Source organism: Buceros rhinoceros, unplaced genomic scaffold (genome assembly GCF_000710305.1).
Source record: "Buceros rhinoceros silvestris isolate BGI_N320 unplaced genomic scaffold, ASM71030v1 scaffold32198, whole genome shotgun sequence".
NCBI lineage: Eukaryota > Metazoa > Chordata > Aves > Bucerotiformes > Bucerotidae > Buceros > Buceros rhinoceros.
Window position 1 is genome coordinate 1,917 of NW_010425816.1, and position 11,121 is coordinate 13,037.

The window sequence follows — 11,121 nt, forward strand, 5'->3', positions numbered from 1 at the left end:
TTGGTCAATACACCAGTAAATCCAGCACAAGGATCAAGAACGTACACGAAGGGGCTTAAACTAGTAGAGCTGTAACTGTGTGTGTGTCCCAGTGGCCATTGCCTTCATGAGTGTGTCTCCTCTTCCTTGTCCTGCTCATTAGATGCCTGGGAGAAGTTAATTGGCCTCTCATAAAAAGGAGACTTTCTTTTCGTGTCTACATGCTTACCGTGTCGAAAATCGGAGCTCTGAGTACAGCGATTTAGCTTCTGTTACTCGGAACCTGATATGAGGGAACAGCTGCTTAAGAACTTTATACTGCGCAATCCACAAGGTGTAATCCCCCAATAAATAGGATTGTTGAAAAGAAATCACTACCTTTATTATTACTTCACCCAGAGCTGTTCTCTAAGGGAATACATTATATTTTAACTGGCTGTAGGTAAATTCTGTTAGGAATTTGGAGGTATCCATTAAAGCTTAAGCACATGTATTAGGGTTTGGTGCTTGAAATAACAGCGTGGCTTTATCATCACCATGTGCACCACACCTCGTTTAGACTGCGGAAGGAAATTATTGCATTATACCTCATTGGTAATTTCATAGATTTCTATTTAAAATTGAAAGCCAGTGCTGAGCCAGCAATGTGTGTGGACCCCACAGCCTGATGTTTTCCCTTCGGTACCATCCTTTGCGGCAGCATTGCTCAGAGGTGGATACGCCTCCCCGTCCGCCTTGGAGCCTGCTGCGAGCCGTGGGCTGGTGATCACAGGCGAAAGGCCAGAAAGCCTTAATCGCAGCCAGCAGTCACGGGCTGTGTTTCATCCAAGCTCCCACAGCCTCCAGAGGGGCCACAGCAGCCTCGTGTGCGCAATGTCCGCGGTTATATTGTCCTCCCCAAGCTCAGAAATGTGCTTTATTTTGCAACGTTTGTGTTGTGTGCTGCGATGCTCCAGGGCACTGGTGGGTTTGGGACACAGCTGATCCCACCTTTGGTGCTGGGATATTTTTGGATACTGTCAGTGGCATTTGAAAAGAAAACTGGGTGAATGGGAGCTGGAGAAAAGCTTGTTGACCTGGCAGAGGCTCGCACCAAACGGCCGGGTGGTGCCAGGAGGAGGTTGGTGCCAGCCCGGCAGCAGGAGGAGCTGGGCGGTGGAGCAGTGCCGCAGCAGCCTGCCGAGCGCTTTACAAGCAGAGAGAGGGTTTTTGTGGGTCTTTTTTTATATTGCAAAAGAAAACAGGAGAGTTGGCAGATTGGACTGAGAAGACATCACTGATTTTCCACTTATTTAAATAAGTGGGCAGCATTCAGTGGGTTCTAGCAGAGTTTGGAGAGCTGGGAAAATCAGGTGAGCAGGGAAAAGAGGACTTTTTTTTTTGTTGTTTAATTGAATTGATTTTCTGAATGAAGAGTGGGATCGCAGTGGATGAGTAATGTGTAGTAAGCCTGACGTTCCCCCCACCCCGTTCACGGGACTGTGCCGTTCGCAGATGCTGCCTTGCTGTAAGGTGCTCAGCCTGTGCTCTCAGCCTGCTGCTGCAGAGCCTGACATTTGAAAACAGCAAATAAAAAATAAGTTCAAGAAAACAATCACAAGTTGTTACTGACGCCAAGTCCTTAAACAGGACTTGGAGCACAGTCCTTTCGCTCCCTGCTCAGCACGGCCCTTCAGATATGCCAGATGCTGTCACTGTCTGTCTCTGTGAGGAGCTACAGCTTAATTTCATTTATTCCTCAAGTGGCAGGTCCAGTCATTTTTCAGGATCAGTGCCTGTTTTTACCAACTGATTCGTCTGGATTCTTGTCACAGGTAGTTAATACTCGCTGCTCTTAAACACTTCCCCTGCCAGAACACATCAAACTCACCAAACGAAAACCGCTGCTGTTACCAACTTGCCCGACTGGCGGCTGATGAGGATGCGGTGTTTGTTGTTTTCCTCCCTGCCAGGTTGTCGCTTACCACTACTGCCAAGCCGACAACGCCTACACCTGCCTGGTGCCCGAGTTCGTGCACAACGTGGCCGCCCTGCTCTGCCGCTCGCCGCAGTTCGTCGCCTACCGGGAGCAGCTCCTGCGAGAGCCGCACCTGCAGAGCATGCTCAGCCTGCGCTCCTGCGTGCAGGACCCCATGGCCTCCTTCCGCAGGGGAGTCCTGGAGCCCTTGGAAAACCTGCACAAAGGTATCGTAACGACCCTCCCCGCGCTTTCCCCGAGCTCCCACCCACCTTCTTCTATTACTGTTTTTATAACGCCGCTCAGTTGCATCTGGGCATTAGCCACAGATTAATCCTTCTGCGTCACATCCCAAGAGCCACAGGGAGGAGGCGAGATCTGGAGAAGCTGAGAATGTACCATCATGCTTGTTTGGAAGCAAGAGGTTAACCAGCCCTCTCCTTCTGGTGTGCGCTTCTGGGCCATAGGTGAAACACCAATGACTGCGCACGTTTGACTTTCTCTTTTCCAGCTTTTCTTTCGCATCCCAAATCTGGCCTCACAGTTCTGAAGGTGAAAACAAGCAACAATTCCCATGCACAGCCCTGCTTCTGCCAGCGTGCGCTGATTTATTTGTTTCAGCAGTGAATGTTTGTCCCTTTCCCTGCCATTATTTACTGGGCTTCTGGGACTTTGACGCTGGTACCACAGGAGTCTGCAGATACCCTGTGTAAGGCTTGTAGGGGAGCTGGTAACAAGCCTCATCCTGATGGCAGATTTCAGAGCTTTTTCTAGCGCAGCTCTGGGTTTGTCTCCTCTTCCTGCTTTCCTCTGCTAATCCAGTGTGACAATCGCTAATTTTAAGATCTTTGCTCGTTGCCATGAAAACTATCAGAACGCTGCGGAGTTCAGGACTCTGTTGTCCTACAAAACGGTGTTTGTTAAAATGGCATGCAGCAAGTTGGCTGCAAAAATAGTCCTGCTGATTTTCTGTTACCACCCTACATGTGACAACGTAGGATCCAACATGAAATAGCTGCAACTTCTACCAGATTCAAAGCCCCGTTGTTCAACTCAGCTCTTCAAAGCACAGTGTCCAAACTCCGAGCAGCAGCATCTGCGTCCAACCCGCCTGGTTGCAGCAGGCACAAAGCACACGTAGAGCCAGCACAGCTCGATGCAGTTGATTTTCCTGGCGTGCAGAAATGTCACTGTAGGAGTAGCGTGGCTACTCTTCCCTACCAGTACTCCTGGCAAAGAAAAAAAGACACATTTAGGAACCGCTGCTCTGGAGGAGAATAATTTGTGATTATTGCAGTGACTCCTTGGGAGCCATTCCAGCTCTTGAATTGAGAGCATTTCAGAGGAGGCTTATTTTTCTCGCCAGGCAGGTTGACCCCCATCTGGCCCTGAATTCAGGGGGGTGAAAAATTTTATAAAAGCTTCTTTTTTTTTTTTTTTTTTTTTTTTTTTTTTTTTTTTTTTTTTTTTTTTTTTTTTTTTTTTTTTTTTGCCTCGTGGGCTCTGCACTCAACACAGCTCCAGTGGAGCCAATGATCAGGACTCCCATCTTTCAGCTTTGCAGATTAAGAGAGCTGGCACCAAGTGTTTTTAACCAAATGAACAGTGTCTGGAAATTGGTTTTAAAATATGTAACATTTAAGATGCGGTAAATATATCAGCAGGTCATTTACAAGGTGCCGTTGAAGCTTTAATGCCACTGGGACAAAATTGTTGTGCAGTCATTAAGGGGGAATGTCACTGAGAAAGTTGGATTCATGATTCTCAAATATGTAATTTTTTTAATCTCAAGGAATCTAAATAATATATAGGAGAACAAAGTTCGGATTCTTCCCCTTCTCCCTGCTTTGTTCTCTCTCCCTGAGGCTTTAGGAGAACCATGAGATGTGGGTATAAAACTCAGGCACTAGATTCACTCCAAGATTCCAGAGTCATAAAGCGTATTTTCTAGTGTACCAAGTAATCGTACTGAGAGAGGTTCTCTGGTAGTTTTATGCAAAATTTGTGTTTTTCCCGTGGATATGAACAGGATGTTAGGAAACAAATGCACCTTGGTGACGGAAGGAAGGACAAGGTCGGGGTGTGCTGCTCAGCGGTGCCGAACACAGGGTGTTTACGCACTTGTGTCCTCCCTGGGACACCGCAGAGAGGACTCCTGTCATCGACGGACGTTCTGTGCTGGGTTTTTATAGGAAATTTCCTGATGCAATTTAAAGTCCAAGCGAAGAGCTCACCTGCTGCTGGGAATACAGAGCTCTTGGATAGCAGGAGCTTTACAACGGGGAGCAAGGGGGATCAGAATCTGTAGGACGTGTTCATGGCGTGTGCCAGCAAGAGACTCGGGTGTCCTGTTTCCCAGCCGTATCTCCTTGGGGAGATACCGCTAGAGCTTAAGATGCAAGTCCAGAAGAATCTGTATCGTCAGCTGTAAAGCTTTACTCAGCTCTCAGCGTCTGACGTAGAAACACTGACTTCACTGGCTGTATCAGCATCATTACTGTATTCACCAGCAGCAAAAAAATCCTGCTTAAAAAGCCCGTTACTGGCTTTTTGCAGGATCTGTTTTACTCCCCCATCTCGTTAATAAAAGAGGCTTTGGCTACAGACTTGTGATCAAACTCCTTTACGACTCTGGAAGTTCAGAGTCATTGAGAACAGTCTCTGCTGAACTCCTCCAAAACGCTGAGTGACCTCCCCTCGCGCGCAGCCTGACCGTTTAACCTCTGAATCACACTTGCCTTTGTTTCAAAACGCTTGCCCAGACCTTAGCTTATGAAGAAGCCTGTGCCCAAAGTGAGGATGTCGAAATTGGAAGGATCTAGAGGTGTTGGGGAGGTGAATTTCTTGGAGGATCCTCATTTAGCAGCTGCAGAAATGAAGGTATCAGGCTGATATCAGGGTGCAAGTGTAATACCAAAACGATAGAGAACCCTTAATGTGTTTGTTAAAACTTACCAGAAAATGTCAAATACCATTGGACTTTGAGGAAGAGGTCATTTTTTAGAAGATGATGAGGTGGGATTTCAGTTGTGTGTGTCGTAACTGAAATATGTATTTGGTAAGAAGGGAAACGGTCCGTGTGACTCCACCTCTGCGTTCATACACTATTTGTGTGTCACGAGAAAGGTGCTGCCACTGTGTCCTTTTTCTTCTTTGGTGATATCTGGTGCTGCTTTAAAACACTGCAGTACTCTGCAGTACGTTGTGGTCGGCTGTCCAGCCTTTCAGCTAAATGCTTTTTCTCTTTCTGTCAGAGAGGAAGATCCCTGATGAAGATTTCATTATATTAATTGATGGTTTAAATGAGGCTGAATTTCACAAGCCGGATTATGGAGACACCATAGTATCATTCCTGAGCAAAATGATTGGAAAATTCCCTTCCTGGCTGAAGCTGGTGGTGACAGTCAGGACAAGTCTCCAGGTACGTCGAGACCAAGAACTGGGGTAAGCTGTGGCATGTCGTGATGGGCTTTGGTAAAGAAGATCTTAGTGAGTATCTGGATTTGCTTGGACCCTTTATTTCAAGTTATCCTTTTGGCTTTTCTGTGCTTGGTTTTACATTCATGAACCCAGACTCACTCTACAGCCTTGAATGGATCTAATCCAGCGTCATTTATTCATGTCAATAAATGTTCATCAGCAAACAGTTTAGTTCATTTGAGTGTGACGCTCACATGCCAACAGAGCACTTACCGAGCGTGTTAGGAGGGCAGGGCCAGATGACTGTCAGCCTGTGCTGCTCGGAACATCCTCTCCTTCGTATGGGAGGACAAAAGAATTTGTATCTTCATCCTCACTCTGCATGAGAGTGGGATTGTTTCAGTCTGGAGGAGTCAGTGTTGGGCCCAGACACCGTTCAGCTCGGAGCAGACTGTGCTCAGCAGGTGCTGAAGCCCTAAGCTCAATGTTATTTGGGTTATTCTTAAGTATTTTTATTTTAGTTTGCAGCTGGGCAGGTTTTTACCTTCAGCCTGTCCTTAGCTACTCATCATCACTCTCTTGGCCCAAGGATTAAGCTGACCTTAGTTTTTTGGCTCAGCTGCTCGTCTGAATGGAGCAGGCTGGGAAACAAACACAATGACCCAGTTAGGGCAGATCTGCTCTGTCAACTGTTTCACAGCAGAGCTGGTTGATTTGCAGCATCACTTGTGGGAACACTCACACTGAGCGTTGGAGCCAGGAGCCCAGAGGAGACGGACATCAGAGGGATGGGACACGCGTTCGGGAGCCAGCTCAGAGCCGCTCCTCAGCCGGTCCTGCTGCTCTGGGCAGAATAGCGTGTCTGCAGCTCTGTGTTTCTCATTTTTTCATTATTAGCCCTTTTTTCATTAGCAGAGAGCTGTGGAGTTCAGTTCTACTGAGCTCCATTAAGCAGTTTTACTGAGATTTGCTAATATTTGCTGAGATCCACGAGTTGATTTACTGTGGCCCTCCTGGCAGGGAGCTGAGTGCTGGTTCCAGCTCCATCAAGGCAACAGCTCCCCGAGACACCAGGAGAGCACCAGGGCTATCTGCTGGGTAGTGCTGCAGTCCTTTCTTTGCTCAGTAATGGAGTAGATTAAACATCATTTGGAAGAAATCTTTTTGTAATTGTAGGTAAATTGCATCCCTATGACTTGAATTCCTCATTTAATTAGGGCTTTTGCAGCCCCAAGGTCTTCACTGGAAGCTGCAGTTTTGCACTGTGCTCCCCCGCTTTATTTTACTGGGGGGTTGATGGTGTCCCCTGAATCTGCCTTGTCCAGCTCCCCAGGGTCATTTTTCCTCCCTTTGCGGTGAGCAAGAGCCCGTGATGCAAGAATTCCTTTCATGAGCTTTGGTTTGTGTTGCATCACCAGTGAGTTCCCTGGCCACAGTGTCCCGCAGCAGACAGATGGGTTTGCTCTGCACTGGGCAATACTTGCCGCCCTCGCTCCTGAGGCTCCCATGCCTTTCCCGGTTGATAGCAGCTGTGTGGTCCAGGAGCACACTCCCGGGGAGGTATTTGGGCTCCGCTTCAGCAAACTGCCCTCAGGTCTGTCGTCGTCTGGTTGTCCGTTGCCTCTGCCCTGACCGCAGAAGGGCTGGCGTGTTGATCCGTGGTTGGAGTGGGGCAGGAATAACAAGGGCGCTGCTCTGGTGAGCTTTCCAGCCCTTTCGGTGGATGCAGCATTAGGAGCAGCGTCCTTCATTTTTACTTCAGTCATGTTTCACACGCAACCTGCTTGATTATGGATGAGATTGTGAGGTCCTGAGGGCACAAGCTGCCGTCTGTGAGCTTGCCCTGATGGAAGACTCCTCTTAAAGGAGTCTCAAAGGTGCAATTGTAATACGAATTAAGTTTACTTAATGAATAATAAACACTGCCAGCATGAGTATCCTTTTTCTTTCTTTCTTTCTTTGTAGGAAATAATTAAGCTGTTGCCCTTTCACAGAATATTTTTGGATAGACTGGAAGAGAATGAAGCCATAGACCAGGACCTGCAGGCGTATATCCTTCATCGGATACACAGCAGCTCAGAGATCCAGAACAACATCTCACTTAACGGCAAAATGGACAACACGACGTTTGGCAAACTCAGCTCTCACCTCAAGACCTTGAGCCAAGGATCCTACCTGTACCTAAAACTCACTTTTGATCTCATAGAGAAAGGATACCTAGTCCTAAAAAGCTCCAGCTACAAAGTAGTGCCAGTGTCTCTGTCAGAAGTTTACCTGTTGCAGTGCAATATGAAGTTCCCAACGCAGTCTTCCTTTGATCGGGTTATGCCTCTCTTGAATGTGGCAGTCGCGTCTCTGCATCCATTAACAGACGAACATATTTTTCAGGCCATTAATGCAGGTAACATTGAGGGCACTTTGGAGTGGGATGACTTTCAGCAGAGGATGGAGAACCTTTCTATGTTTCTTATCAAACGTAGAGACATGACGCGAATGTTTGTTCATCCCTCTTTCCGAGAATGGCTTATTTGGAGAGAAGAAGGTGAAAAGACCAAGTTTCTCTGTGATCCTAGGTAAGCAAACGCTCTGAGAAATCAGACCTTACAAATGTGTTCATCCCACACTGTTGCCTGAATCGTTTCATTTATGAGGTTGCACATGGATGTGTCTTACCCAGACTTTGGTCTGTCTGTGCTGAGATCTCTAAATCTGTACTAGTCACCTTAGATCTTTATGTTGTTCATGGAAAATAATGAGCACCCCCATGGCACACAACTGACCCGCAAACCTGATAATCTTCTTCAGAATGAGACGAGCTGTTCCTCAGAAGGCCCCAGGTTGACTGGCTCCCATACAGGCATCACCAGGGGTATCTGCATTCCGGCAGATCACTCCTGCCAGCTCAGGCTGGAGAAGGGGAGTCATCCTCCCTTTCTCCAAAGGTACTGAAACCATGTGGAGTAGAGGATAAGGAGGTGAAGAAGAACAGTGTGATTATGTCTTTTGCAGATGACTTCTTTTTGAGGTTGCATTCCTGGTCGTCCTACTAAATGTCTTTTTGAAAGTAAAATAGGGAACAGAATCAGGCTCTAGCAATACTGGACTGTAAATGCATCCATCATCTCCATCCTGATAGCAGCTGAGTTCCTGGTTTAGCTCACAGGGAACAGAATTTAATCCTGATTAGATTTATGTTCTCTAAACCCAATGATCGCTATTAACAGCGTTATCTGTGTTGCTGTTGAAGAGTGGAACCAGACACTCCTGACTGTAATTCTGGTAGTTTATTCACATAAGTTTTGCTCCACTTGGCCTCCCCATTTCTTCTAATGTGATTATAAGAATCAAGGAAACACTTGGACTCAAGGCGGTGTCAGTGTCTCTGCCAGACCCTGTGGTCAGAGCGAAGAAAACGTGACGGTGTCTGCTGGAACTGAGCAGCCACCGGCTGGGTAGAGCAGTGTTGGCGGTGTCAGAGTTATTTACCACTTCCAATTTTGTGGTAAACAGGCTGCAGCACAAAAATACCGTATAGGGGGTAGACCAGCCGTAGCTGTTGGCGGTGTCAGAGTTATTTACCACTTCCAATTTTGTGGTAAACAGGCTGCAGCACAAAAATACCGTATAGGGATCGTCTCTGTTTAGCAGGTCCTGCACAACAGCCCTGTCGAGCGAACCCTTTGCGCAGCACCTCGCACAGCGGAGTCTTTATATCAGTCAACGTTAGTTATTTAATACCCGTCCTCGGAGACGTTAAGTGCTTGTCACTGTGTGGTGCTTTTCCGCCCTCCTTGCAATGCCCGTGCAGCACTTACACGTCTGGAGCTGAGAGCTTTCGCCCTCCCAGTCGCTCCCACCCAGTGCCGCTGGTTCTGTCTGGCTCCCCTGGTGCTGGCTGGTCTGGCTGTCCGGGAGCTTGGCGAGGGGACAGCAGCCAGCACGCCTGGCAATTACAGCACGTGCCATGGTGAGCCACAGCGAGAGCACCTCGGACAAATCACTGCTTTCCTTCGTGACCACGCAAATGGAGTTACGGTGCAGGGCGCTTCCCTGGTGGGTGAGGCACCCGCGTGCGTTGGGTGCTGCGTGCAGTAGCGATGCCTACGGCTGGGTAACGGGGGCTTTGGCCCTCTGGCTCCAGAAATGCTCCTCTTCTTTCTCGGGGTGATGGGTGAGGGTGTTCTCAGAACACCAAATTCAGACCAAAACTCAAACGTGCTGCTCTTCGGGTGGTTTCACATTGAAACCAGGTGCATGGCCACGTGTGATTTTAGCACGAAGGCGCAAGTGTTCGCTTGACACATCTCCAGCACTGCAATAGATCTCTGCTCAGGGGTCAGGTTTGGTGTTGCCTTTCAGGAACATCACAAACGCGTCGCGTTGCCCTCAAGGCTGTTCAGGAGACTTTCTGGCATCACTTTTTGTCCTGTATGTGCCATTTCACGCAATAAATTAACGGTGACTTCAGTGTACGGGGGAACCTCCTGCTCTTTCCGCATTGGGAATCCCTGCAGAGCTCACCCGGTTCAGCTCCTCGCCTCAGGTGGAAAGGAAGTTACGATGCTCAGAACGGGCTCCCACTGCCTCGGGTGTGAGTCCATACGTACTGGGGGACTAACGCGTATCTCCACTGGATAATGCGCACTAATTGCATTATACTCTGACGGTAGTTAATGAAACAGGACACATTCCAGTGATTAATAGAGAGGAGCCCCTGAGATTCAGCTGTTGTGCTCCTCAAAATCCTCCTGTCCAGCTCTTGGGGAAGAGCTAATATTGAGACGCTGAGCTCAGGGCATGGTAAACCCTCAGCGATGATTAAGATAAGTAATGATTTTTCATTTTATCTCTTCTAAAAGAAGCACAGCTCGCCACTGACGGAGCTCGTAGGAGGAGCCTGTGAGAATTTGCCTGCGTCTGGTTTGTTCACAGCCAATTTGATTTCTTTCTGCTCGCTTGGGAATTGAGAAGACGTGGCAACTGTATGGCCCACGCCTCAAGTTCATCGCTCGGCGTTGCAGAAATGGGCCGTTAATGTGAAGCTTTTTGACCTTGCCATGTCAGTCGATACGTAGAGAGTCAGGTGGCTGGTCTGATTGTCCCCAGAAGAGCTTTGAGGTGAAATGTGGTTTTGTGAAGCTGCTCTTAATTGACTTACCCTGACAGGGCGTCCAGGTGCGAGGACGTCACGAAGGAAAATGGGGATAATGGGCCTCGTGTCTGCGTCATTGCAGCCGGGGTAATCTTCCTCGTTTCATTAAGGAGAGCGAGGTCCCATATTCTCAGAAGTGTAGAGAGGAGGGGAGAGGAAGAACACAACGTCCAGAAATTACCACATTTTTCTACACCTTTAAAATAAACAGCCGATCTCCACCCTTGAGGTTTTTGTGTTAGCCTGCTGAGACGCTGCAGCTCTTCCCGGAGCACTCACCGTGCGCATGCTATCACGAGCAAAGGCTACATAGATCTCCTCCCTGGAGGTTTTTGGGTTAGCCTGCTGAGACGCTGCCGCGCTTCCCGGAGCACTCACCGTGCGTTTGCTGTCCAGAGCAAAGGCTAATTGGCATCGGAGGGGACCGCCACCGCTGCAGGCTCTCCTGCATGGGGACCCCCCAGCTTCCCCCGCTGTTTAATAACAAGGCACCAAAAAAAGTGTTTGTCAGAGCGTTTAACCAGCATTGCAGTAATGGCCTCCCCAGCCTGTCAGGGTAGCACTGTTCACTGCGCCTCTTGGGTGACAAGGAGCATAAACCATTTTAGGGAAA

General features: G+C 48.3%; 1 protein-coding gene across 1 annotated transcript in view; it reads left to right on the forward strand.

The window, feature by feature from the left end:
- Positions 1-1,931: 1,931 nt before the first annotated feature.
- Positions 1,932-11,121, forward strand: part of TANC2 (tetratricopeptide repeat, ankyrin repeat and coiled-coil containing 2) — a gene marked incomplete at its 5' end in the record, with an annotated part of 50,059 nt that continues 40,869 nt past the window's right edge. The window contains 3 exons of the mRNA XM_010141277.1: positions 1,932-2,163; positions 5,191-5,357; positions 7,322-7,929. Coding sequence (XP_010139579.1) covers positions 1,932-2,163; positions 5,191-5,357; positions 7,322-7,929 — 1,007 coding nt within the window. The remainder of the gene's footprint in view (positions 2,164-5,190; positions 5,358-7,321; positions 7,930-11,121) is intronic.